The 25,863-nt window shown below is 34.4% G+C and overlaps 2 protein-coding genes across 4 annotated transcripts; both read left to right on the forward strand.

Moving 5' to 3' along the window:
* The first annotated feature begins 843 nt into the window (after positions 1-843).
* Positions 844-22,090, forward strand: Vps13 (vacuolar protein sorting 13C). 3 transcript variants are annotated; one of them, XM_070316462.1, is made up of 45 exons: positions 844-1,225; positions 1,671-1,847; positions 1,923-2,009; positions 2,144-2,341; positions 2,533-2,987; positions 3,134-3,657; positions 3,794-4,262; positions 4,448-4,813; positions 5,115-5,590; positions 5,714-6,419; positions 6,497-6,823; positions 6,932-7,324; positions 7,481-8,329; positions 8,629-8,731; positions 8,795-8,941; positions 9,067-9,263; positions 9,570-9,707; positions 9,789-9,911; positions 10,031-10,210; positions 10,355-10,531; positions 11,305-11,466; positions 11,537-11,700; positions 11,985-12,105; positions 12,279-12,503; positions 12,674-12,889; positions 13,251-13,292; positions 14,260-14,319; positions 14,892-15,095; positions 15,247-15,384; positions 15,495-15,641; positions 16,174-16,322; positions 16,417-16,528; positions 16,608-16,846; positions 16,989-17,151; positions 17,235-17,451; positions 17,695-17,870; positions 17,965-18,084; positions 18,164-18,285; positions 18,441-18,754; positions 18,932-19,053; positions 19,132-19,301; positions 19,447-19,561; positions 19,943-20,074; positions 20,145-20,312; positions 20,423-22,090. In XM_070316462.1, exons 2-45 carry the CDS (start codon positions 1,748-1,750, stop codon positions 20,468-20,470), a joined length of 9,861 nt encoding a protein of 3,286 aa, XP_070172563.1. In that variant the 5' UTR covers positions 844-1,225; positions 1,671-1,747; the 3' UTR covers positions 20,471-22,090. The 3 variants fall into 3 exon arrangements, with proteins under 3 accessions (XP_070172563.1, XP_070172564.1, XP_070172565.1); XM_070316463.1 differs by lacking the exon at positions 14,260-14,319; XM_070316464.1 differs by lacking the exons at positions 13,251-13,292; positions 14,260-14,319.
* A 120-nt stretch (positions 22,091-22,210) lies between these two features.
* LOC138945122 (protein lifeguard 1) lies at positions 22,211-25,394 on the forward strand. Its single transcript, XM_070316377.1, has 7 exons — positions 22,211-22,560; positions 22,854-23,098; positions 23,255-23,308; positions 23,513-23,603; positions 23,699-23,824; positions 24,122-24,271; positions 24,609-25,394. The coding sequence occupies exons 1-7, from the start codon at positions 22,456-22,458 to the stop codon at positions 24,756-24,758; spliced, it is 921 nt and encodes a 306-aa protein (XP_070172478.1). The 5' UTR covers positions 22,211-22,455; the 3' UTR covers positions 24,759-25,394.
* The last annotated feature ends 469 nt before the right edge of the window (positions 25,395-25,863 follow it).

Here is a 25,863-nt window from a genome sequence, read left to right on the forward strand (position 1 = left end):
TATGTGTTTATCACATTTTCCTGAGGATAATACGAACGAGATCTATATAAGCAAATCTAAGAAAGCAGTTTGCTCCAAGAAATGTATAAGATTGAAAAAGTGGGTCGCGTTATGCGTGTATATATTATATAACAATGACGTTCTATGAATTTGTTTTATGAAAAGATTCCCTGTACTCTTATTCTATTTTACATCTCTCACATGTATGATTTCTCTAATCTTAATTTATCTTTCATCTATTCTTTCTTTAATTGAAATATTTATATAAATTTTTGAGTCAAATACAACATACTAATAATTTTTATTTTTAGAGAATTTTTTAGCTATTTATATAGTTATTGTAGTGCTTATATATATCAAAAAATTTATAAATTTATTCCATTAAATATCTGCTTACTGTATGCATAAAATATAAAATTCAATGTGTGCAATAATAATTTTTTTAAATATTTATATTTTGAGCGTTTATTTCGAAATTTAAATTTCATTTTATTTTTTAAATATAAACAATTCCTCTCTCTTTTAAATTATGTAAAAATGATTAAAAGTTCTAATCTAACAACATATTATTTAATTTTAATTGCAACCAAACTTCTTCAATATATTCTGTGTATAATATAGCTATGAAACACATGATTATAAATATACATTAAAATAATTTTTCTTTCTGTAACTTTAATCGTAATATTTTCAACATGATGTGGTGGAGTGACTCGAAAGCCGGAATCATATTCAGTATAAAAAAGAATTTACGATTTTTTTTATATTAGAAAAGTTATTTTTTCTCGAACTGCGTTATGGGAAATGTCGCATAAATGACGTAAAGCAAATCCTGCTGTTATCTTCTCGCGAAGATAGTATATCTATAAGCTGCCGTTGTCGACATGGTCAGGAATTGACAACGCAAAATAGGACGAAAAAATATTTCAGGCCCGAGATTAATTCAGGTTAATCGTAGAGAGCAATAGAGGACATCGTAGGTCGTAGGGAGCAATAGGGAGCAAGGAATCGACGAGGAGAAACAGATCAATCGGAACAAGAAATCGGAATCGCGTTCCAGCGATTCAAACGAGTTTGCCAGGGAGAGATCTCAATGGTATTCCGCGAGGATGACGTAACCTGACGAAAAAAGACGTGAACAGTCCTCGCGCTGAGCGAGTCACCCGAGCTCGAGCGACTTGTCTTTAGGTTATGTCGCCATCGCACAGCCACCTTTGTCATCAAGGTGATATTCAGAATCTTGTAAATCGCTTTGTCAATTCTATTACAACATGTTGCATAGTATATTACCGTCAAACTTATATAAATTATTGCGAACTTTGGTGAAAAGATAAATAAATGTCAAAAAAATTTACTTGTGTCACATCTCTCTTTATACACAGATTATACACAGCATGTGTATTTTTGTATAAAATATATCAGTTACAAGTAAAAAAGTTTTTTTATATACAGTTTTTGCATGTATTTACTAGAAATTTCAAATTAGTTGATTGACATTTGTCTTATCAAAATATTCCGTGACTTTTGGATCATTCTACATCTATTTAGCTATTTTATTAATGTAAGAGACTTAAGCTTTGTTGAATTAATTTATCTTTTGACTATTATATTGTATATGCATATATATATATTTTTAATTTTTTTTTTAAATTTATTTTAAAAAATGTCAGAGAGAAAAGATAGTATTGCTGTGCGAAAGCTATAAAATTTGATCGAAAAAAAGCAAGAAAACAAAACAGACACCAAAATGGTCTTTGAATCAATCATTGCGGAGCTCCTCAACAAGGTGATCGGCGAGTACATTGAGAACTTGGACTATACGCAGCTTAAAGTCAGTCTCTGGGGAGGTAGGAACATATATAATAATTCTATATAATTCTTCCATTTAGTGATTTTATGTAACAAATCTTTTTTTCTTTTAGGAGATCTTGTATTAAATGATTTGTTGATAAAAGAATCTGCGTTAGATGTGCTGGATCTTCCAGTAAGATTGGAATATGGCCGTTTAGGTATAAGAAACTGTATTATATCAACAATATATGTTACATATTATGTATAAGTTACACACAACTAAATTTATGTAATAATGCAATATATTGATTATTGAAATTTTTATTCTGTAATGAAATACTATATCTTTCAGGAAAATTGATACTAAAGATTCCGTTTAAAGATATGTGGAATGGTCAGATTGACGCTATAGTCGAGGAGTTGTTCATACTGGTGGTGCCTACGAGTCAGATTAGATACAATGAAGAGAAAGAAACCAAAGCTCAATTGGAAGCCAAACGGGCGGAACTCGAGAGAGTGGAGAAGAGAAAGCAGTTAGCAGACATAAAATGTAAATAATCATTTATTCTTTTATAAATTAGTGGAACAGAGACTTTTAAATTTTCATACATTTGCAGTAATTATATTTAATTCGATATTGTTGTTTTTAAATTGCTTTCTGAATATCTATATTCTCTGTTGTTTTTTTTTTTGGTTTTTTTTTTTTCAATATGGGTTTAAAATTCGTCAATTCCTTTGCAGCACAAGAGAAACTAGACGATTCGATGGTCGAAAAGCTAGTCGCGCGTATGATAAAAAATATTCATGTAGAAATCAAAAGGATCCACGTGCGGTACGAAGATCACGTTACCTTTAAGGAGCACCCGTTTTCCGTCGGTTTCACCTTGAATACCTTTGTCCTGGAGAGTTGTACAGACTTGTGGGAGACGACAGGCAATCTGAAGGACATGTATGCCATACCGCAGATCTTTAAGCTGTGCAGCCTGGACGGGCTGGCAGTCTATCTCAATACGAGTGTGGAGCAGTATAGCAAGAGCCCACAATCCTCGTATTCCAATCTCTTCTGTCAAGGTATCGCGACCATGGACTATATCCCGACGGGTTACCAATATCTGCTAGGGCCGATCAACGTCAAGTCCAAGCTCAGACTTAATCCCAAGCCCGAGTCCGACGATAGCAATTATACTATTCCTAAGGTGATCAAATCATTCGCGCTCGTCATTTTCTAAAACTCTTTCGACTGAAAAAAATGCTTTCGTTGAATTCTACATAAAATTGTCAAGTTCAAAATTAATACAAAAATCATTTTAAATAATAATTTTATTTGTCTTTTCGCGCGCAGGTATGGCTAGATTTGGAAATGCAAAAATTGCGAATTGGCTTGACGAAGCGGCAATATCAGACTTTGGTACGACTGGGCGAAGGCCTGGATCAAGCGCGACAAGCTGCGCCATACCGGAAGTATCGGCCGAATCTGACGTCGTATCGCGGTCATTACAAGGAGTGGTGGCATTTCGCGTACACTTGCGTTCTCGAGGAAACCGTGCGACGCTGTCGTCGCAACTGGAACTGGACTCACATGAAAGGACATCGCGATACTTGTCGTGATTATGCCCAAGCTTATCAGACAAAGCTGACGACGAAGAAGCCGGCGAAGGAGATCGCAGAAAGGTTAACGCATGGTGAGATGAAATTGGACATCTTTAATCTGGTAATCATCCGGCAACAGATCGAGATGGAGGTAGAAAGACTGGCGGAACGGGAGAAGAGTCTAAAGGCAAAGCGAGGCTGGTTCGGTTTTCTGTGGAACAGTTCACAAGCCGAGGAAACGAAAGACCTCAACTCAGCCGCAGCCATTATGCGCAGGTTTGATTCCAAACATCCGCTTCTTTGGTGTATAGCTCGGACTTTTAGATATTCTTTTAAATAATATTTGGCTACTTTAAATGAGTTATAGTTTGGGATAGAATTCTATCTATGGTATTATGATGTTTATTTTCAGATTTGAGGAGGCAATGACTCCGCAAGAGAAGGAGAAGCTTTACCGGGCGATCGACTATCAGGAGAACAGCGCGCCCGCACACTATCCGGAAACATACGAAATGATCGATACACGTTTCTTTCTACATGGTCTACAGATCTCTCTGCTGGACACAGACAAGGAGCATTCGTGCATCTTGGATCTACAGCTGCACGGCGTGCGAGCGGGTTTCAAGTCGCGACCGTCCGCGAACGCGATCCTCGTCACCGCTTCCATCAACGACATGAAGCTGCTGGGCGTGACGCAAGACGGCCAGGTGCCCTCGCTTTTCAACTCGGAACATGGCAGCTCCGACAGCGACTTACTGTCGGTTTCTTACGAGAAAAATCCAATCGACAAGCTGTGTGGCGATCGCGTCGTCGTCAAGTCCCGATCCGTGGACATCATCTATGATGCCCAAACCATCATAGAACTGGTCAACCTGTTTAAGGTATCTCTTTGGTTATAACTTTAACAAGTAGATTGCATCTGCACAGTAGATAGGAAATGTTGAGATAAGGAAAAAATTTCTATTTATATTAATTAGGATTTTCTATTAATTTAATATTTAAATATTTCTAATTTCTTTCTCATCTTTTTGCTTTGCACATTTTTACGTCGATAAATATTTTTTAGGTACAAGATTCTTCGACGTTAAACCAGCTTCAGACAGCAGCAGCGGAGCAGTTGGAGGGCTTGAAGGAAATGTCGGCGCTTGGGCTAGAGCATGCCATACAGAAACACTCGATCTTGGATATACAAGTGGACATGCAGGCCTCGCAACTTATCATACCACACGGTGGCCTCTACGAAGATTCGAAAGCGCTGATCGTCGTAAATCTGGGTAGTCTAAAGATGCATTCTTTGGAGAAGGGCAAAAGCGACATGGCTGGCGCCAGCGTTAAACAGCTGGTTAGCATGGGCAAGAGCGAGGAAGAAGTGCTGCTATACTTGAGGGAGCATAGTTATGACAAATTCGTTTTGGAGATAGTTAACTTTCAGGTAATTTTAATCTTCAATTTAGATAACGTTTAAAAAATTATTTTACGAAAATTATTTAAAATTATATTATATGAAAATAAAGTCAATATACAATTAAGAAATAATTACATGGGAAAATATTAAAACATATATATGATAATTTATAAATATTATGTAGAAAATATTATAAAATATAATAGATAGAAATAATTGTTGTAAATGATCTGTTTTTTACAATACAATAAAAATTAATTGTAATAAAATTTTTAATATATATTATAATAAAGTCAATATTCTTTAAATTTTGTTTTTTCATATCTAGGTGCTAGTCTCATTACCAAACGAAGAATGGCGATCAGCTCTTGCAAGCCCCAAAAGTTCTTTGACGTTGCTTCATCCAACCACATTAGAAATTCAGTTTCATAAAGGCTTGGTGACGGACGATCCTCTATTACCGAAACTCCGGCTTCTCGGTCGCCTACCGTCAGTTACCGTGAACATAACAGATGTTCGGTTGCTGCAGGCACTTTCCATCGCGCAGAGCATTCCGCTGCCCGAAGAGGAAAGAACCGCGGAGTTGCATCAAACGTCTCTCTCCAAATCCATCTCACAACTGTCGCTAAAGGAGCTCGGAACCACGATATCCAGTATCGCCGATAAGAGGAAGCAGCAGCAAGAAGCTACGTCCACGCCAATGAAGCAGACCACCGATCTGGAGATGAGATTCGAGATGAAGGAATTTACGCTGTTAGTGTCTAGACAACGAGATGACAGCGCGGAGTCGTCGGAATTTGTCAGGTTTACAACGCATATTTCGTACTTTTATTTTATTTTAAAATTTACTTTAAAAAGTTTAAGTTTATTTTTGATTGACTTTAGCTCAGCGTGAATTTTTTAATTCACTTTTCAAACTTTCTTCAGATTCCAGGTGCTGCAGTTGGAGGCGGAAATGCTGCAGCGCACATATGATCAGGAAGTGCAGCTGCGACTGGGTGGCGTGCAGATGCGACAGCTGCACGAGGATCAGGAAATTTACATTGTCAACACTCCGATGTCGGCCGGCAGAGACGAGTATCTGATTGTCGTACGGTACATAAATGTGAATAAACGTTCGCCGGAATTCACCACGCGACACGGTTCTGTCGTGAAGCTACTGTTACTGGAATTCACCTCGCTGGACACGCTGTTGCATCAGGAGGCGCTCATTGAGCTGCTACAATTTAGCACATACATACAAGACCGAATGAGCTCGCTCGAAGGTGTTCAAAAGAAAGAAGTAGAACATCTTCGACCAACTCACTTGGCTTCCATCCAGGAAGAGACCTCGGGTTTCCTCAGGGAACAACTGCAGAGGCAAAAATTGAGATCTACTGGACGACGTAGAAGACAGACGGTCGAGTGCATCGATTTAAAGATAAGCGCCAAAATTGGATCGATCAATCTAAAAATCTCCAGCGCTGTCCGGGATATTAGCGCGCTCTACATCGAGGGTGGCAGCGCCAGTTTTCTCAGCAAGTCTTCGTACTCGCAAGTGAACGCTGATCTGGCTTCCATCAGCATTAAAGACCTTAATCCTGTTTCAGTATACAAGGACATTGTGGCTGTGGAGGGTACCGAATCTTTGCAGGTAAGCAACTATCTTTATATTTGCACTTGTCGTTTTACATCTGTGTAATGATCGCTTCGAATCATATTCGCAATTAGATTCAAGCGGTGATGTATAATATTGAACCGTGGGAGGTAAACAAGAACAACATGTCCGTCAAGGTGACGATGGGTTGCCATCGTATCGTCTTCCTGAATGCATTTGTCACCAGCGTGATGAATTTTTTGAACAACTTTCAAACAGCGCAGAAAGCTATCAAAGACGCGTCGGCTGCAGCGGCGGAAGCTGCGAGGACGAACATCAAGGATGTTCAAGAAAGTGCCTCTCGCATCGAGCTGTGTGTCAAGATCAAGGCTCCCGTCGTATATGTACCGATGAACTCCAAGAGCGAGCACAGTTTAATGCTGGATATGGGCAACCTTATGGTACAGTATGGCAAAATATAATTTGATCTGCAGATTAATTTATCGCTAAAATTTTTCAAAATTGAAAAGAAATGGTATATAAATCATTTGAAATGTATATACTTTCAGGTGTGCAACGTCTTCAAGAAATTGGAGGCGACAAATGAGGAGACCGGCGAATGCCCCATAGTGGACGAGATGAAGATCGAACTGCAGAATTTGAAGCTGTCACGAATCCGACTAAATAAGGAGAAATTTATCAGTGAGAACGAAGTACTTTTGTTAGAGCCGGTAACGTTTACGCTGCTAATGAAGCGCAATCTGTCAACCGCCTGGTTCACCGCTATTCCGGACATTGATATGTCCGGCAGATTGAACAAAATCAATTTACTGTTAAGCAAAGAGGATTATACTACTATTCTGAAGGTACTAGAGCAGAATCTGGGCGAGACCTTCGAAGATCCGAAATCTGTGCAAGTTGCACCATCTGCTGTGAAATCTGAATGCAATGGAGAGCTGCAGGTGAATACGAGAAGAATATAATATTAATAATAAATTAATAATTTATTTAATTTTAATGGATATATTAATAGATAAATAATAGATTAAATTAAATTAATTAATATAAAAGAGATAAAAGGATTCTTTTTATCTTATCATCATTTGTTACGTATCAAGATTCAGCCGGCGTACAAATACGAAGTCGACACGTCGCAAGAACCGCCGTCGGCGGATACACAGGAGCGGCATGCCCACACGTTCGTAAAATTCGAGTTTATCATGGATAGCCTGGTAATCAATTTGTTTACCGGTGGCTCCAAATTACTGCAGTCGCAGACGTCGCCGCTGCACCTGCCTGAGAACGGACTAGCGCGCTTTAGTCTCACGCACTTTGCCGTGAAAGGTCGCGTGTTCGCGGATGGACTGCTAGCCACGTCAATCTTGCTGATGAACTGTACACTGGACGACACGCGGCGGAGACGGGAAGGCTCTCTGACGCGGATCATGGAGAGGACCAGCAGTGTGCCCAGTGGCGAGGATCATCTCGACAAGGATGCCAAGTACAATGCCAGGAGCATGTTGGATGTAACGGTGCGCCAAAGTCCGAACGATACGTTTGCCGACGTGCGGGTGTTCTCCTTCAGCATAATTGTGTCCCTCGACTATCTCATGAAGATCAAGGACTTTTTCGACGTGGATACCGCGGGCAAGACCGCCGCCACTTCTCTGCAGTCTTCGTCGAGAGGCGAATCGGTGATACCGCCAAAGAAAAAACATCCGATGCAACAGCAGCCGGTCGCTTCGACGTCCAAAATGTTAACCGTGAATCTGCATGTGGAAAAACCGGACATTATCCTACTCGAGGACATGGACGATATCAACTCGAATTGCATAATATTAAACACGGAGCTGTTGTTAAAAATACGCATTATGGGAGAACATCAGGTGATCACGGGATCCATTAAGGATTTTTCTCTTCTCACGGGGATATACAATCCTACGAAAAGAGCCGATTGGATCTATCAGGTATATACTGTGTATAAAGTACTTATACTTAATCTTGTAATGATATAGGATATGACAGTTTAAAATTCTAAAATTACTTTTTAATAAAATGATTAATTTTTTTTAATTCTAAAATATTTACAAGTTTTTCTATATATATATATAATAAAGTATTTGTGTCATTGTTTTTAAATAGTGAATAAGTCCAAAAAATGTTTTAAAAGATTTTATTTATCAAGATCTTGTGAATTAATAAATCAAAATTAGAAAACGATCTAATTTAACATCTGGTATACTAGTAATATTATACCATTGTATAGGTTCTGAGACCATGCAGCATTAGCGTTGCCGGTTCCACGCCGGAGGGCAAAGGGCTTCATTTGGAGATCTGTTGTACAGACATACACATGTCTGTTTCGCCAGGTAATTTGCAGATCGCCAAGTCGCTAATCGATAATAGTCAATAAAAATACAACAATTTTGCAGGTGTGATCGAAATATTGAATAAAGTTGTTCACACGGTGACAAAAAAGGAAGAGGAAAACAAGGAAGTCGTTAAACCCGAGCCTAATTACGAAGGATTGTGGATCGTCACGCCCTTTGAGGAAAATGATTATTGGTTCCTAAAGACAGGTTATACAAATTATGCATTAATTACTCTTATTATATATATATATATATGAAAATATATATTTTTTTTAGCTTCTTTCTTTTTTTCTTCTTATTATTTTGTTACAGTATATTGTATTGATTTGTAGAAGTTGCAATGGAAGCTTTTGAAGAGTTTGCATATTCAGATGACGAGGTTGCGACTGTTTATAAATCCGAATTAGCAATCATCTCGGCTCCGACAATCTTGTTTACTCTGGAGGCAGGTGTCGGGAACAAAACTTTGCCCATGTTGTTGCTTCACGTGGGTTTCCAAAGCAACGTTAACGATTGGAGTACGAAAACGGTAAGTCGTTGGTCGCGAAAATTATTTTTCCCTTCTACACGCATATATACAGATTGAGAAATAATTTATACAATATGTATAGAAATTGAGTAATAATTTATTAAATTATATTAAATTTGTTAAATTTATAATATAAATTTTAATTAGTTTACGAAGAAGAAAATGAAGGAACTACTATTGAATATCTTAATCGATTTATTATCTTAAACTTATAAATGTGTGTCCAATTATAAATTTTCATGTGATAATGCATATAAATAAAAAATTCTGGAATTAATCTTCACATTTATTATCATGTATTTATAGATGGGCATCGATTGTACGATGTCTGTAATCATGGCATATTATAACAGTCGCTTAGCACTGTGGGAACCGTTAATTGAGCCGATAGAAGACTCCAAAAATGGTAAACGCGTCTCCACACCGTGGGAGCTAAAGACGAAGGTGATTTTAGCTTTCTTTTTCTTTTTTAAGTATTCCGTTGTTTGTTTTTGCTAATTAATAATACTGTTTTAAATATGTTAGATTCAATTTAACGATATACTACTGGACTCGAGAGGCGCCAGCGCGGTTAGTCCCACTTCGGACAGTGAGCTCGAGGAGCTACCAAATCAGTCCACCAAGATGTCCATTGACATTACATCTGCTGTAAGTGAAGTTTTTAATATGAATATTATATGTCAATTATATATATTAAATTAATTAAATTAAATTATTTTTGTTGTTTGAAATGCGTGTTTATTTCTTCTAATTTTCGTCGGCGATAGGATAATCTGGAGATAACTGTAACGAAGACGTGTCTGGATGTACTGAAGCAACTTGGTCAATCGTTTTCCTCGGCTATGGATGCCAATAGAAAAGAATCTACCAGGAAGGTGGCGCCGTACGTGCTGAAGAACGAGACTGGTTTGGCAATGATACTTGATCTGGAGCATAGTCTTTTCAAGGTTTATCATAATGAAAGATTTTTTAAATTTCTATTTTAACTTCTTTATCTCTATCTATTCGCCTTATCTATATCATCTATATATTTATCTTATCATCTATCTATTTGATGCAATTTTATGAATTAATATTGGTGCTTATTTTAGATATTTGACGATGGTTCAAGAATACGGAATGACAGCGATTCGTACATGGAGGTGATTCTTGAGACCGGCGCGTCAATCGAGTTGGCGCCGAAAACATCCAAGCTGGACGCGCGTCTTCTCGAGCAATTGAAAGCGGAAACCGTGAAGGACAGAGACGACAGTAAATTTGCTGTTTCTGTAAGTTAATGATATGTAAACATAATATATACTACCTGCTGAATTCACTCCAAGGATTCACAATTCTTTGATTTGCCAAAATTTATTTCTCTACAAATAATAAATATTGGAATTAATTTTAATTCAAATGTCAAGTAATTTATAATATTAAGTAGATAATATTAAATTTATTGAAAAAGAAAGAGAAAAATATTAAAATTAATAATTTATATAATTAATAATTAATAAATTATTAATTTATATATCATTACTAATAAATTTTAGTCTTATTTAATTGAAGAATTATAAAAACTAATCTTAAAATTCACAATCTTAAAATAGTTAAGTAATAGAAATAAAAATCATTCAAAAAAATATCCTAGTATTTAATTGTAACTTCTTAAATTTAAAACTAAAAACAAATATAAATTTTAATGGATAACATAATAAAATAAATAATTTTTTATTTTTTGATTAATATAAGAACACTATGAACTTGGAGTCACACAATCGTTTAGACAATAAAATTTGGCGACAAAAGTTTATTGTTTAATTTTATGCAGACTTTATTTTTAATTTGAAACTTAATCTAAGATATTAAAAGTTAACAATTTTTGCTAAGAAAACGAAAAAGACTTTGAGTTGATTTAAAAATCAAGAATCCATCCTTGAATATCACATGTTACGACATGACTTGTATTTTAAATCTACAAGATACATCGATTATTTTATCACTATTGTGTAATGTAATATAACATAATAAAACTTAATTAATGTAATAAAATTTAATATAGTTTAAAGGTATCCAAGGCAAATTGGCGATACCTGTTCTGAAAGCGGACAAGAGATTCTTCTCTTTGAAGTATCGCAAAGAGGGCTCCGAGGAATGGGGCATCGTATCGGATGTCGTTGTGGAAGAAGGTAGCACGATCGTCACTCTTAGAAGTATACTTCAGGTAAGTGGAGGAGAATCGCGAACAATTTTATCGATGATAATCAACATTCCACAACATATTCTGTACACAGGTCCACAATCACTTCGCGCAACCGATAGCAGTTTATTATATGACGAAGCGCGGAAATGAGGTCGAATGCGTGGGTACGGTGGCACCGGATGAGAAGCTCAACTTACCCCTCGATACCGTGTACACCGCGACTAACATCTATTGGCTCTTCTTCAGTGTTCAAGGGTATGTTTGCATCTTTTTTTATCTTTATAATGCCAAAAAACCAGTTCAATGTAATTTTTAAGATGTTTATTCTTTGGAAAAATCTAGAAATCCGAGTCAAAAATATTAAAAAATTTATTTTACAAATTCTCTATTTTTTATTTGAAATTTTGAACAAACATATCTGGAAGATCAAAAAGAAATCTTTTTATAAAATTTGAATAAACATTTTCATTATTATTAAGGATAAAGAAAAATATATTAAAATATATAAATTTTTTGATTACATCTAATCCTTATTCTAGATATATGGTGTCGGTCGAGCCATTCATCTGGAAGGACTTGCAGAAAACGGTTTCCATGACAAGGCTACTGAAATGCGAATCTCGATCTAAACAGGACATTACAGAACCATTTTATCTTCAGGTTACAATATTTGTATAAAATCATTGATGTTTATTGTCTATGATGCTAAATAAATGCGAATTCATTAATTGACAATAATTAATTAATTAATTAGATAATGAGTCACATCGATGTTATTGATCATAATAGTAAATAACTAAAATAAAACAATGTACACATATTTGTTTATATAGGCCATGGGAGAGATCGAGCAGGTATATTTCGAGAATACTACTCGTCATACCATGGCTAGTACCATCTACAACGTACATCTATATCCGTCTGTGTATCTGAAAAACTTTTTGCCAATCGACATTATCATCTCCTTGCCAGGCACCACTCAGGAGAGTTTACTCGAGGCCAGCGCTTCCTTGCAGCTGCCCACAATCGATCCAGTCAAATCGAGTATGATTATCAAGGTAAAATAGATAACAAAATTAATGTGAAAATTAAATTATTACACTTCTAAATTATTATAAATTTTTATACAATCGAGAATAAATTTTAACGAAATTGTTTCGTCCATTGTAATTATAAAATTTGAAAAAAAAAATCATCGTGCATTATTTTAAACGATGCATTTGTTCAGCTACCGAATTACCTGGAAAAAGACTGGTCATGCAGAGGCGAGATCGTGGCGAATCCACCTGAGTTCGCGGTCTGGTCATTCGAGTCCTTTGATAGCGCGCAGAAAGTGATACTGGATCTCGGAATGCACACGGCCTACAAACACAGCTCAATCGTCATGGCACTGTACTGTCCCTTCTGGATGCTGAACAAGACCGGCCTGATGTTATCTTACAGAGTACGTTTATGGCGATTGCATTTATTGCGCGAAGGATTTTGGCAACTTTGCTGGCAAATTACAATTGATATATTAAATATATTATCTCTTTATGTCTGAGAAGTTATGCTATCTTTTTTCTGAAATTTTAAATTCTCAATAGAATTTTTCAGAGAGTATACATCATATCTTTTCAAGCTACAAAGATATTTCGAATTCTTGTGAAACTTTTAATCGATACGCAGTTCTTGTATCATATTGTACATGCTAATGCTTGCTTCCTCGCCCTTTTTTGTATTCTCTGTCAGTGTTTCGCCATATTAACCAGGATTGCATTTGCTCGATTAGAACTCTATATTCAACATGCTCCATTATTTTACAGAAGTCGAGTAAGGGTGGCAAAGAACATTCGAGTCCGATCAAGGTAGAGATTTCCTATTATCGTGCCGCATCTCATTATGCTTTTCGTGTAAAAACAGGGTGTCTATTTCCTGGAAAAATCTAAAAAACTTGAAATTCTCTTTACTTTGATAATTTTGCTCTTATATTGCAAGTAGTCGAAAATCCATCAATTAGCCAAGTTGTATTATAAGTTAAATTATATCTGTTTACGATATACAGGGTAAAGCACTAAAGGTATTACAGTGTAATATTTCTGAAATTGGACGAGATATGAAATTTTTATTTTCCAGCGATTGTTTGATATCAAAATTTGATGCAAAAATGGAACTTTGCACTCCAATTAACATGTGAAATTAATGATTTTAAAATAACGATTTCATATCTTGTTCAGTTTTAGAAATATTAATCTGTAACACTTTAATGTTTTTAGTGATTCACTCTGTATATTTAATGTCTTAGCAAAATACACAATATATATTCTTTTTATTGTAATATTTAATGATAAAAAATGAAAATGTTATCGCAAGTGAAAAATGCTTATCTTACAAAAGCGAGATTCAGTTCTTTTCAGTATATTTTTAAATCTAATATTTGTAATTTGAGTGATTTTTTATTTTTCCTTTATATGAATAGAAATTAGAAAACACAACTTTAAAAAACTTAGTTTAAAAAATTACAAAAAATTTTTCAATTTTCAGCTGAAGTTTTGAATTAAAATATTTGGACAAATCAGAAAATTCTCCGAGATTCTTTTTATAAGATTTAAGTAGACATCCTGAAAAATCGTCGACTCGTTAAATCACTCGCGAAATTAGCCGTCAAAGTTATTCCAAATTCTTCCAATTATACAATTGTTAAGGATGATTAATACGAATAAAACTATCGACTCTTATTACCGAAATGACTTATAGAATTGAATTTTGTTTGTCGGTTTGAACTTTGATATTTATATCTCGTTTTGTGAGAATGTACGTGGGAACATCTTTCAGAAATTCGTTTCCACTATGAAACCCCATCAGCAACGGTACAGGAGGAGGAAAACGCGCGCGGTGACCCATCGCTTTATTTTAATATTAGTATACTGAGCTGTTCTCGTGCTTGTGTTCTCAAGACTCGATTATTACTATGGGATAACAATTGTCTGATCTAGTCGATCTATCACATTGGGACTAACTATCACAATTGTGTTATATTACCATCGTGTTGGTCCTAATGTTAGCCGATTCTTAACAACTGCATTTTACCAAACATACGCCTTAAAATCGCCTTTAAATCGCGCTTTTTTTATACGTAACCGTTAGCTTATTATCATGCGTAATTGTGCTTTTACTCGTGCTGTTCTTTTTTGTTTATCGTTTTCTCTATTTTTTACTCGGACATTTATACTTTGATCCTTAGTTAATCTTAAATACGCGAATTTCAATTCTACTTCCTAGTAATTCTTTTTTACGTTTTTAGTTTTCCAGATATAAAGTACATCCGACACAAACAATGTTTATTTAACGGGCTAATATTACGAAAGCGTTTGTTGCTTATTCTATTAATTGCATGATAATATAAAATATTATTTCTGACGATTAAAACATAAAGATTATTAATCCATATCGATTGTACGTTCCAGACAACGGACGATTACTTGAATGTCCTGTATCATCCGGAGCACTTTAAGGGGCCCATTCTATTCTCATTTCGTTCCAAGGCTTTCTTCGGTAAAAAGAAGGCCATGATCAGAGTGGAAGATGGAGAGTGGTCCGACAAATTCTCGATCGACGTTGCGGGCAGCGAGGGTGTGGTGGCCTGCAAGTACAACGGAATGACATATCAGGTTCTGATATTGATGATTTTTGTCGATTTTCTTTTCTTAATCACTTTTATACAGAGAGAGAGAAAAATTACATGCATTAATTTTATTGTGAATAAGAAAATATGAGAATAAGAAATAAAAAATAATAAACAAAAATAAAAATAAACAACAGATCGGGGTGCACAATCAGCTGACGTACAACTCGTTGACCAAGCAAATCACGTTCACACCCTACTACATACTCATCAATAATGCGGATTTTCTCATAGAATGCCAAGAGGGCGATCGTCCGGCGGATCCTATAATCAAGGTGCATTAAGTATAAGCAACTCAATTATTTTATGTGTAAATGTTTTAATGAAAGATTGCGAATTACAATAACAGTAAAATGTTATGCTGTGCAACTGTTGATTTGTGAAGGTGGCTGCCGGCGAATGCGCAGCTTTGTGGCCTCGAATCGAGCATGAGAACAAAACGTTGAGAGCCAAAGTTGCGGGTCAACCGGAAAAAACTGCAGCATTCATTTATACTGACAGCCATACAACTCTATTGAAATTGGATAATAAGGTAATGCAGGATGTCCATTTCTTGGAAAAATTTCCTCTTTGATAATTTTGTTCTTACATTGAAAACAGTTGGAAACTCGCTGATTAGTCAAGTTATGAATTATATATGTTTAAAATATATATAATAAATAAATATTTATAATATTATATTTCTTTGTATAATTCAATGTCTTAGCAAAATACTGAGTACGCAGTATACATTCTTTAATGATAAAGAAATGAAAATGTTATACAAGTGAAAAATGCTTATCTTATAAAAACCATTCAATTCTCTTCAGTATATGTTTAAATCTAAACATAAGTGGCTTTTAATTTTTCCTTTGTATGAGTGAAAAATATTAAAAAATGCGCTTAAAAAAAACTGATTTTAAAAAACTGCATCTAAAAATTTTCTAATTTTACTTGAAATTTTGAATAGAAATATCTGGAAGATTAGGGAATTTCCAATTGGATTTATTTTTACAAGGTTTGAAGAGACATTCTATAATATTAAATGTTCACATTTACTGACAAGACTGTCTTTTGTTCAACAGTACGGAGGGATCAATGTGGATGTGCAAATCAGCGAAGGCGGTGTCTATATCTCCTTGTCGGCATATAGTTCAGGCAACGCACCGGCTCTAATCATCAATCATACTCCGCATACCATCAATTTCTGGGAGAAGGGCTCGATCAATGTCAGGTTGAAAATGCACTAAAAAAATCTGTCATTAAAAACTCGATATGCAATGAATCATCCTGTATATGAACTGATCGCGTATTTTATACATCCACAGGTCCGTGCAGTCATACAACAGGATGTTTTACACCTGGGAAAATCCAGCTGGTCCGCGAAAACTCGTCTGGGAAGATAACAACGGCAAAGAGTTTGAAGACAATCTTCGTAAGGTAAGAGAAGAAAAGAAGAGACAAAAATATATTTTTAAAACTAATTCGCGAACATACGCCCTTTTCATTTTCTTTTTAGGATAATCTCGGTGCCTTCCAATTGCCGGATATAAACGAGGAACTGTTCCACGTGTCGTTTCTAGATGGCATCCAGCGAGTGCTTCTGTTCACCACGAATTTAAAGATCGCCGAGGATTGTCAACTGGCTGGTGATCTCGAAGTGATTGATCAGGAAATCATGTTGAACATTCACGGCATTGGGTTTTCTCTTGTGAACAATATCACCAAATCCGAGTTGTTATACATGTGCATCGCTAGGTGAGTATATCGCAATATCAAATAACTGTACAATATTTTGATATAATAATAATAAAATGTTATTTACAATATTATACTTAATTAAATGAGAATCATTATTTTTATATTTTGAAGAATTAATAAAATTCTTTTTATAATGCAGTTCCGGAATTATATGGGAGACCCGCAAGTCCCCCGGCGGCCGATGGCGAGCATTAAACGCCAAGGAAGTTAATGCTATCGAAGAGGGATATCAGCGATACATGAAGGAATTACAGATTGGCAAGGACGCAGACTATCGATTGATGCTGGAGCCGAAATTAATGGTAAAATTTAATTTCTGATTCAATATAAGTGCGTCGATAATCACATAGATATTATATATAGAGATCGTTCTTATTGCTTTCAGGTGGATTATCTGAACATGGAGATGCTGAAACCACATCGTAGGTACATGCGACGTACATTTCAGACTGGACTTTGGCTACAATATCGTACCTCGGCGCATCAGGTACAGTTGCACGCAAAAATCAACAGGCTGCAGATCGACAATCAATTATCGGAGTGCGTTTTCCCGGTTATATTGGCTCCGGTTCCATTGCCAAAAAGTGTAACGCAGAGCACAGGTATCATCTATTGTTTGCAGAGCACGAGAAATATTTTTATTATGTGTAATCTCTAGTATTAATTTCATAAAATGGTGGATGTCACTTATACGAAAATAAATTACATAAGAATCATCAAATTATATATATATATATATATATATATATATATATATATATATATATATATATATATATATATATCAATAAATAATATATTTATTAATTACAAATAAATTAAAAGTTTCTTCGATCTCTCTGTAGTGGTGAAACCTTTTGCGGAGCTCAGTATGGTCAAACGCCTGTTAGAGCACAGTACCGTACAACAATTCCGATACTTTAAAGTTCTCGTACAAGAGTTTCACATCAAAGTGGACATTGTCTTTCTAAATGCGATAATAGGCCTCTTCGAGGCGGACGAGGTCAACGACGCGGAGGAGGTGAGTCTCGTCGTGGATATTGAAATTTATTTATTTATTTAAAATCGGCGAGAGAGAGAGAGAGAAAGAAAGTTAAACAATTATTTCGTTTCAGAGTGCGCTATTTCGTATCGATATGAAGCTGGTCAACGAACCACTTATGTACCACGTCAACCTGATCACCACAGCCGAGCAGAAGAACTTTTTCGATTTATTGCACTTCTCGCCGCTTAAGGTTTGTGAATATAAATTGCAAATATTGTTTACTCTGACATCTCATACTTCTGATATCTCATCTCTTTTTTAATTCGCAGATACACATCAGTTTTTCGATGACTGGCAGTGGAGGTGGACCCTCTGCAATACCACAAGTACTTAACGTGTTGTTGCAAGGAATCGGCGTAACACTGACGGATATTAACGACATCGTGTTCAAGTAAAGTCCTTTTATCGCGCTTATCAAAAGTAATCTTAGCGTAGTGAAGAACTTTTTCAAAACTTATTAAATTTTAAGAATTGAATTCTTAGAGCTTCGTAATCTTTGTATCTTCCGCAGATGTCGAGATTTTTAATTCTTCTATTAATTTGTAGATTGGCATATTTCGAGAGAAACTATGTGTTCATGACAAACAAACAACTCATCTCCGAGGCAACCACTCATTACGCAGGCCAAGCGATCAAGCAAGCCTATGTGCTCGTGCTAGGACTTGATGTCATCGGTAATCCGTACGGGCTTGTGGTCGGGACTATGAAGGGCATCGAGGATTTGTTCTACGAACCCTTCCAAGGGGCCATACAGGGTCCGGGAGAGTTCGCGGAGGGCCTGTTTCTCGGGGTGCGCAGCATGTTGGGCCACACCGTCGGCGGAATGGCGGGCGCCGTATCGAAAATCACGGGAGCGATGGGTATGTTTCAGTATCATTTAAACAATTTTATAAATATTTAATTGTAAAATTGCATGCATTACCAGTACTTCTATTTTTACACGTATTGGAATTTTGTGCTATAAGAAGATATTAAGTTGTATTTAATTTTTGTAACATTTGACATTTTCTGTGATATATATTTTTTTTCTTTTGCAGGCAAAGGTATAGCTGCTCTGACTTTCGATAAGGATTACCAACGAAAGAGACAAGAACAGCTCAACAAGCAACCCGCCAACTTACAAGAAGGTCTTGCTCGAAGCGGGAAGGGCTTAGTAATGGTAAAGTCGTAGATTAATTAATATATAGATTAATTTTAATTTACTTGGTATAAATTATTTATTAATTTCGTTCGATAGGGCGTAGTCGACGGTGTAACGGGTGTGGTAATGAAGCCTATATCAGGAGCGAAGGAGGAAGGAGTAGAAGGGTTCTTTAAAGGATTCGGAAAAGGTGTCGTTGGACTCGTCACCAGGCCTACTGCCGGTGTTATTGACTTTGCGAGTGGTTCTTTTGGAGCTGTCAGACGGTACGATTTGTTAATCATCAGCAAAGAGAATCTTGATAATTTTATCGAGAAGTAGTAAGATATTAACTGAAAATTGAAATTGTATAAATTGTACAATTAATCTGTACGAGATATATTAGAGACTATATTTTAAAATCCGTTTTAGAGCTACGGAACTAAATGAGGAGGCAAGGAGAGTACGATCGCCTAGATTTCTGCAACCAGACAGTCTCGTTAGACCTTACATAAAGGATGAAGCCGAAGGCAACAAGATATTGATGGTAAGAGTTTTATTCTTTTGAGAGTTCTCGATCATCAAACTTAGGGTAGATGTATTTGCATGTTCTGTTTTTAATAAACTATCTATTGTAATAGGATATTTCTGTAATGAACATTTCGTTAATTTATATTCAATATTTATGTAAATATTTTATACATCATAAATTGAAAACATGTTTTATATTATTAATATAAAGAAAAATCAAGATAAAAATAATATTTTTTTGCGCAAATATAATTGTTTTATAAAAAATAATATTTTTCTAAAAATTTTTTGTTTTATAAACTTAAATTTTGGCACGAAAAATTTTTTTATATTAATATATATAAATATAATAACAAATATATAATATACATATGTTTATAAAAAAATTTTTCCATAGGAACTGGAGAAAGGAAAGTACGCACATACAGACGTTTACATCTATCACATATTTATTAACAAAGACGTGCTGTTGCTCACCGACAAAAGATTATCATACCTCGAACATAGTGATCTGTTTGGTGGTTGGCGGGTTGGTATTGATGGATTAATTATCATATCTCAAACAAAAATTGCGATATATATGTATTCTATTATAATAGGTTGACTGGACTCATACATGGAACGAGTTTGGCGAATCGCCAAAGATCGTGGAAAGAGGTGTGCAGATCTTTCTTAAAGACATCAGCAAGAAAAAGAGACTTGGTGGCTTTTTTGGCAGTGTGGATCAGTCAAAGATACTTTTAATAACAGATCATAATATTAAACAGGTATGCACGTGTGTTGCACGCTAAAATATTCTATCAGTTATCAAGTCATATTTTATTGTTGTCTTTTTTGTCTGATATTTTATCACTTTGTAACTTTATCTTTTCCGCAGTTATTGTACAATAAAATACAGGAGCAGATTAACCAATACAGAGTATAACAGCGGATGTTTGAACATTTTCGAATTATAAAAGAAGAGAAAGAAGCCTTCTTACTTCCAGGACGCTTTGCGAGCGAGTTTGCACAATTCTTATGCACATTTTCTATTATTTATAAGACTAATATTGCGTGCGCGCGATAATCGTAACAGTCTAAGGAGAAATGACATCAGTAAGCGTATCGAGAAACCAATCATGAAAGAACTAGTAACTTTTTCATTTTTTATCATGCAGTTGTTCAGAATTTTTTTGTTGTCGGTATCATGATACCGAAAAAAAATGTTAGATTGCAAAAGATTCATCGAATAAGACTGAAAAAAGGGATGTATATATATCGTTTTGAAATAATTTTTATTCTAACTTAGATACATTTCTTTCGGAAAGAAATTTTTTTTAAGAGACAGTTAAATCGATAAAATTTTATTTACATAAAACAACACTTTATACAAAAAATGAATCTTGCATCAAGCTATGTAGACATTTTGTAAAGGAGAGATTAATCTTTTTCAAATTTATATTTATAAGCTTCTCTCCTTGCACAAGCTCTGTTTGATCGAGTCAACTATTTAGTCGCAAGAAAGTTACCATTTTATTGTTAGGAGCTAGATTTATGACGTGAAGTTATAAAATAGGATTAATTGTTTGAACGGCAGTTCTAGACAACTTAAACCAGAACTGTTGAACTGTTAAACTAAGTGGAAGTAAACAAATATCAAAATAGATATTTTGATATTTTTTTATACAAGTTTAATTAAAAAGTATAGAAGAGATTATTCGTATATTTGTTGAAGTATCAGGCAGATTCTTTATTGAAAAACTTTGGTATTATATTTTATATTTACAAAGGAAATATGAGCATTATATATTGCTAATTGCATTGTTAATCAGATATCATAATGCAACAGGTTCAAATCATCACTCAAATGATATTCTAACTTATTAATAATCAAAAGTAATTGTATGCTTAATTATCTTCCTCTTGACATTTAACATTGTTAAAGAATTTATTACAAATGCTACTGGCACATCGAGTAGATGCATTGTTAAGACGTAATAAATTTTATCATCTAGCTTTAATGCCTAATCAGTATGCACTGGCATGACACTTCTACCTCGTTTTTATTAATGCTACTTAGTATAATAAATTAATCAATAAGAATATACACATATATCAAATGGAATTACTTATACTGTTTATAATAATTGGCTTGATTAATATTTTCAGAACTAATTTTTTTTCCTTCGAGCTGCTATCTTTCATGAAAAGTTTTAATTAAAGCGACAATAAAGGCACTTCAGAATTAATTTCAGATGTATGATATAACATTAATTATATATATATAGTATATATTGCGTTTATTATATATTTAATTAATTTCGCTTCGTTATTCTCTGTTGCAACATATAATAAAATTATAAAACTAACATTTTCTGCACACTCTTTCTTTCGAATTGCGACATCTTTCTATCATTTGATTGTTTATCTAAATCTATTTTTTCAATGTATTTTTATTATCAGATTTCAATATCTTAAAAGCATTTTCTTTTTATTAAATATTTGATGCTGAAAAATGTAAAAGAGAAAGAGGTGTATAATAATATATAATATTTTGAATTTAAATAAATACTCGATTAAATAAAAATTTAAAAAAAAATGGAATATATATTGTATATTATATATCTCATATTTATATATTTATTATATAATAATTTTGCTTATGTCTATTTCGTAAATTACTCATAAAGCAGTGTACTGATTCCATAAATATCGTTTAAAATTTTTATTACAATAATGTTGTATCTGTTAACATTAATAGGACCATGAATATGTGATTTACGATATTATTTATTCATTTGTTAATCGTGGCTGCATTGACGATAGATTCGGCGTATATTTGGATACATTTATATATGTACTATCGGTCCAAAAATCAGGGAAACGGAAGATTTGATATATGCTGATTAGTAGTTATTCACGGCCTATTCAATGCGGTCCGACGACGCCGATATCGAGGAACTACAGCGGATACCGCAGCATATCCAAGGTCCTCCGCAATTACCGCCGTTAATCAAAGGACAGAAACTGAAGAGTGTGAGTGATGTTACAATTACATAATCGGCAGATCTTAATAAACTCTCCCGTATAAATTTTGTCTTAATTAATTATATTCAATGTTATTCGTTTAATGATACACAATTAAGCTACCACTAATTAGCTTTAAGCAAAATTTATTTTTAAAATTTTCTTTAAATTACTTCATCCATTTTTTAAATCTCCCTATTGTTTATATTAAATAATTATAATTGTGTAAAATTTTTATGTTAGTAATTTAATTAAAGATTTAAATAATTTCTCTTGGCTTAACAGATTAATTTCAATTCTAGGGACCGTATACCATAACAGTGACTGATGAAATGGTTGCTCAGAGGGAAAGAGAGAATCTGGAGCTGTACAAAGCATGGATACGAGAGCAGCGCCGGAGGCACATACTACCGGAGGATGACGCCGACGAGTATGTTGGCGACTTCAAGGAGGCCGCGATCAGACGGAGTTTTATCCGCAAGGTCTTTTGCCTCCTTACATTGCAATTGACATTTACCATCCTTGTTATATGTATCTTCATGTTTGTGTGAGTATATCCGAGGAAGAGCTTTCTTAGTTAAATATCTAATTAAATTAAGTATCTTAATTAAACTGTTCGCTCTTTCTATTTTTCTAATTTTATACTTTGATTTCCATAGAAATCTTTGAGGATTATAAAATGATTCTTCAAATTACTTTCCAGATACGAAGCACAGAAGTTTATGATACTGCACTGGTACCTGTGGATCGTCGCCATGTAAGAATGGGAATTTCTTTGGCACTTGTGCAAAAGCTCTTCCTGTTGTATTAAAGTAGAAGAAGATAAGAATGAAAGAGGAAAAACTCTATTTTCTCTTTTACTTAATACAATTCTAATAGAATTATCAATATATGAGAAGAATTCTATGCATTATTCGATAAACTTAAATCTAATTATAAAAATCTTATCGAATTTCAATAGGATTTTCTTTATTGTCGCTTATTGTGCTGTGGCCTGTTCTGTGCACGCCAGACGAACACCTCCATACAATTACATATGCCTGTTCCTGCTGGTAAATTTCTCAATTTCAACTTTCCTTCTTTCCTCTTACAATGGGTGATTAATGTAAATTAATCCAGTTGAATCATTCTGGATATCGCGTCGCAGACGCTGGGAATGTCATACTTGGCCGCCTTCGTCTCTGTGTTTTATAGCATTGAAGTAATACTTATTGTTATGGGCATGACCGCAGTTGTCACGATGATAATAGCTCTTGTAGCAACATTCTCCAAGGTAGAAAATTCTCTACTAGTGTTTGCTATATTTTCTTTGTAATTTTATACCTTTCCAATTTAGTAATAGACTATGCTATTTAATACATGTTATATACTGGGAAAAATTATATAGTTTAGCTATCTCTTTTAATGTTTTGTTGCAAATGTGATTTAGATTTATATTGTTCTTTTCAGCTTCATTTCTTTGATTTTTAATTTATTGTATTTATATTAAGTACATTATAGTCGAAATATGAAAAATATATAAAAAAATAAGATTATAAGAATCTTTTGTTACATTATAATATGATTACAGTTTGATCTGACAATGAGACCAGGCTTACTAATGGTGATTGGATTAGTTTCGATCGTGGCTATTTTTACGATGCTAATAATCCTGCTGTTCACTCATATAATGGTTTTCCGTCTAGTAATCGCTATCATTGGAACACTACTGCTCTGCATGGTCAGTGTGCAAATATGGATCTTTATACAAAAAAATTTCTGCTTTGCAATACTCAATACATGTCTTAATTTGGTCTCTAAATTTTTTCACATCTCTGAGAATTATAATATGTACTAATTTATTATAACGTATCTCAATTTATCTTATATAGAATATTTAAAAAAATTTTTTAATATTAAAATAATATTTAATATTAAATATTTAATAATATTTTATTTAAATAATATTTAATATTAAAAAAAAATATTTTTAGAAGAAACAAAAAAAATGAAAGAAATTATTTGAGCAGATAATATATACTGAGTGAATATTAATCAAATATTTTATTCATTTTCAGTATTTATACTTTGACATCCAGACAATCATGGGTGGACGCAGAATAGAGTTGGGTCCCGACGAAGTCGTCTTCGCAGCTACACAGATTTACGTGGATATCGTACTTCTGTACCAGTACTTATTGATGTTCATGGGATTTTTTCATCGATAACGTCGAACCGATATATTATATACTATTTTACATATATATTTGGATTATGTATGTACACACATACACATATTATATTATATCAATACATTATTTATAATTTCTTACATAATCTCTGTGATACATATCTCGCGAATAGCAGAGACACGAACCATCTCTGTAAGATTGCATTTTCGCTCGGTAATGCAGTATTCTGTAATTTTTATGACTCGCGAGATTCGTCTCGCTGAAATCGCGCCCTAAAAAAAAAAAGCCATATCAAGCCAATCGTATGTTTTCGAGTGCTATTTTGTCGCAATTTCTTACCGTGCCGTTGATAAATTTTGGAGGTAAATTTTTAGAATAACTCGCTCTACTTACAATTAGATTTTAAAAACAAAAATTTGAAAAGCAAAAATCATCGCTATTGCTGCGCAATAGCGCAGTTTGGCCACCGCGCAACCGTGGGAGCCGACCGTATCCGAACAACGCCGAAGATAACCGACGCGACATTGAGCATTCGCCGCTCGCCGCCATTCCCACTTCCCGCTCCCATCATTCCCGATTCCCAACATTCAGTCCGAGCAAATACTATAGATATTAATTTATTAATACATCCAACTCTTGAAAAATCCTTTGTCTTGCAAGGCAATCACTGAAACAGCGCCATCTATTAATCTGAGGTGATAAACTGTTGCTTCATAGAGCGTTACTGGCTGGGTAACAATGTAAATGATAAATAAAAATACGTATATAATTGTGAGATATTTTCTTTAATTTAACATTTTTTGTCATAATTAACCCTTTCTTCTTACTATCATTAATTTTATTAATATAGGCTTTTAATAAAACGTTAAAATATTTGTCTAAAAATATTTTATAACAATCGTTACATATACACATATTTTCCTTAATATTACAATTTGATATTAATTTTGCTTTATCATTTGATGTATTTTCGTTAAGATAAACTTTTAAAATATTACTTTTAAAACATAATATAATCACGAATCACTTAACTACGAGACAAGCGTTCTCCTCTACTAAAAAAATACTAACAACTCAGGCCGCGTGGTAGCGCTAGTGCGCTGTATTGAACGTATTAATATCTACAGTATTTGGTCCGAGT

Source organism: Polyergus mexicanus, unplaced genomic scaffold (assembly GCF_030449975.1).
Source record: "Polyergus mexicanus isolate NDT 795.1 unplaced genomic scaffold, iyPolMexi1.0 SCAF_3, whole genome shotgun sequence".
Lineage (NCBI taxonomy): Eukaryota > Metazoa > Arthropoda > Insecta > Hymenoptera > Formicidae > Polyergus > Polyergus mexicanus.

Excerpts from the sequence above, each read along its gene's own strand:
- Vps13 (XM_070316462.1), top strand. The coding sequence starts at position 1,748 with ATGGTCTTTGAATCAATCATTGCGGAGCTCCTCAACAAGGTGATCGGC. Across the intron at positions 4,814-5,114 it reads TGGAGATAGTTAACTTTCAG|GTGCTAGTCTCATTACCAAA; the intron begins GTAATTTTAATC and ends TTTCATATCTAG. Across the intron at positions 17,452-17,694 it reads AAGTGTAACGCAGAGCACAG|TGGTGAAACCTTTTGCGGAG; the intron begins GTATCATCTATT and ends ATCTCTCTGTAG.
- LOC138945122 (XM_070316377.1), top strand. The coding sequence starts at position 22,456 with ATGCGGTCCGACGACGCCGATATCGAGGAACTACAGCGGATACCGCAG. Across the intron at positions 23,825-24,121 it reads TTGTAGCAACATTCTCCAAG|TTTGATCTGACAATGAGACC; the intron begins GTAGAAAATTCT and ends ATATGATTACAG. Across the intron at positions 24,272-24,608 it reads GAACACTACTGCTCTGCATG|TATTTATACTTTGACATCCA; the intron begins GTCAGTGTGCAA and ends ATTCATTTTCAG.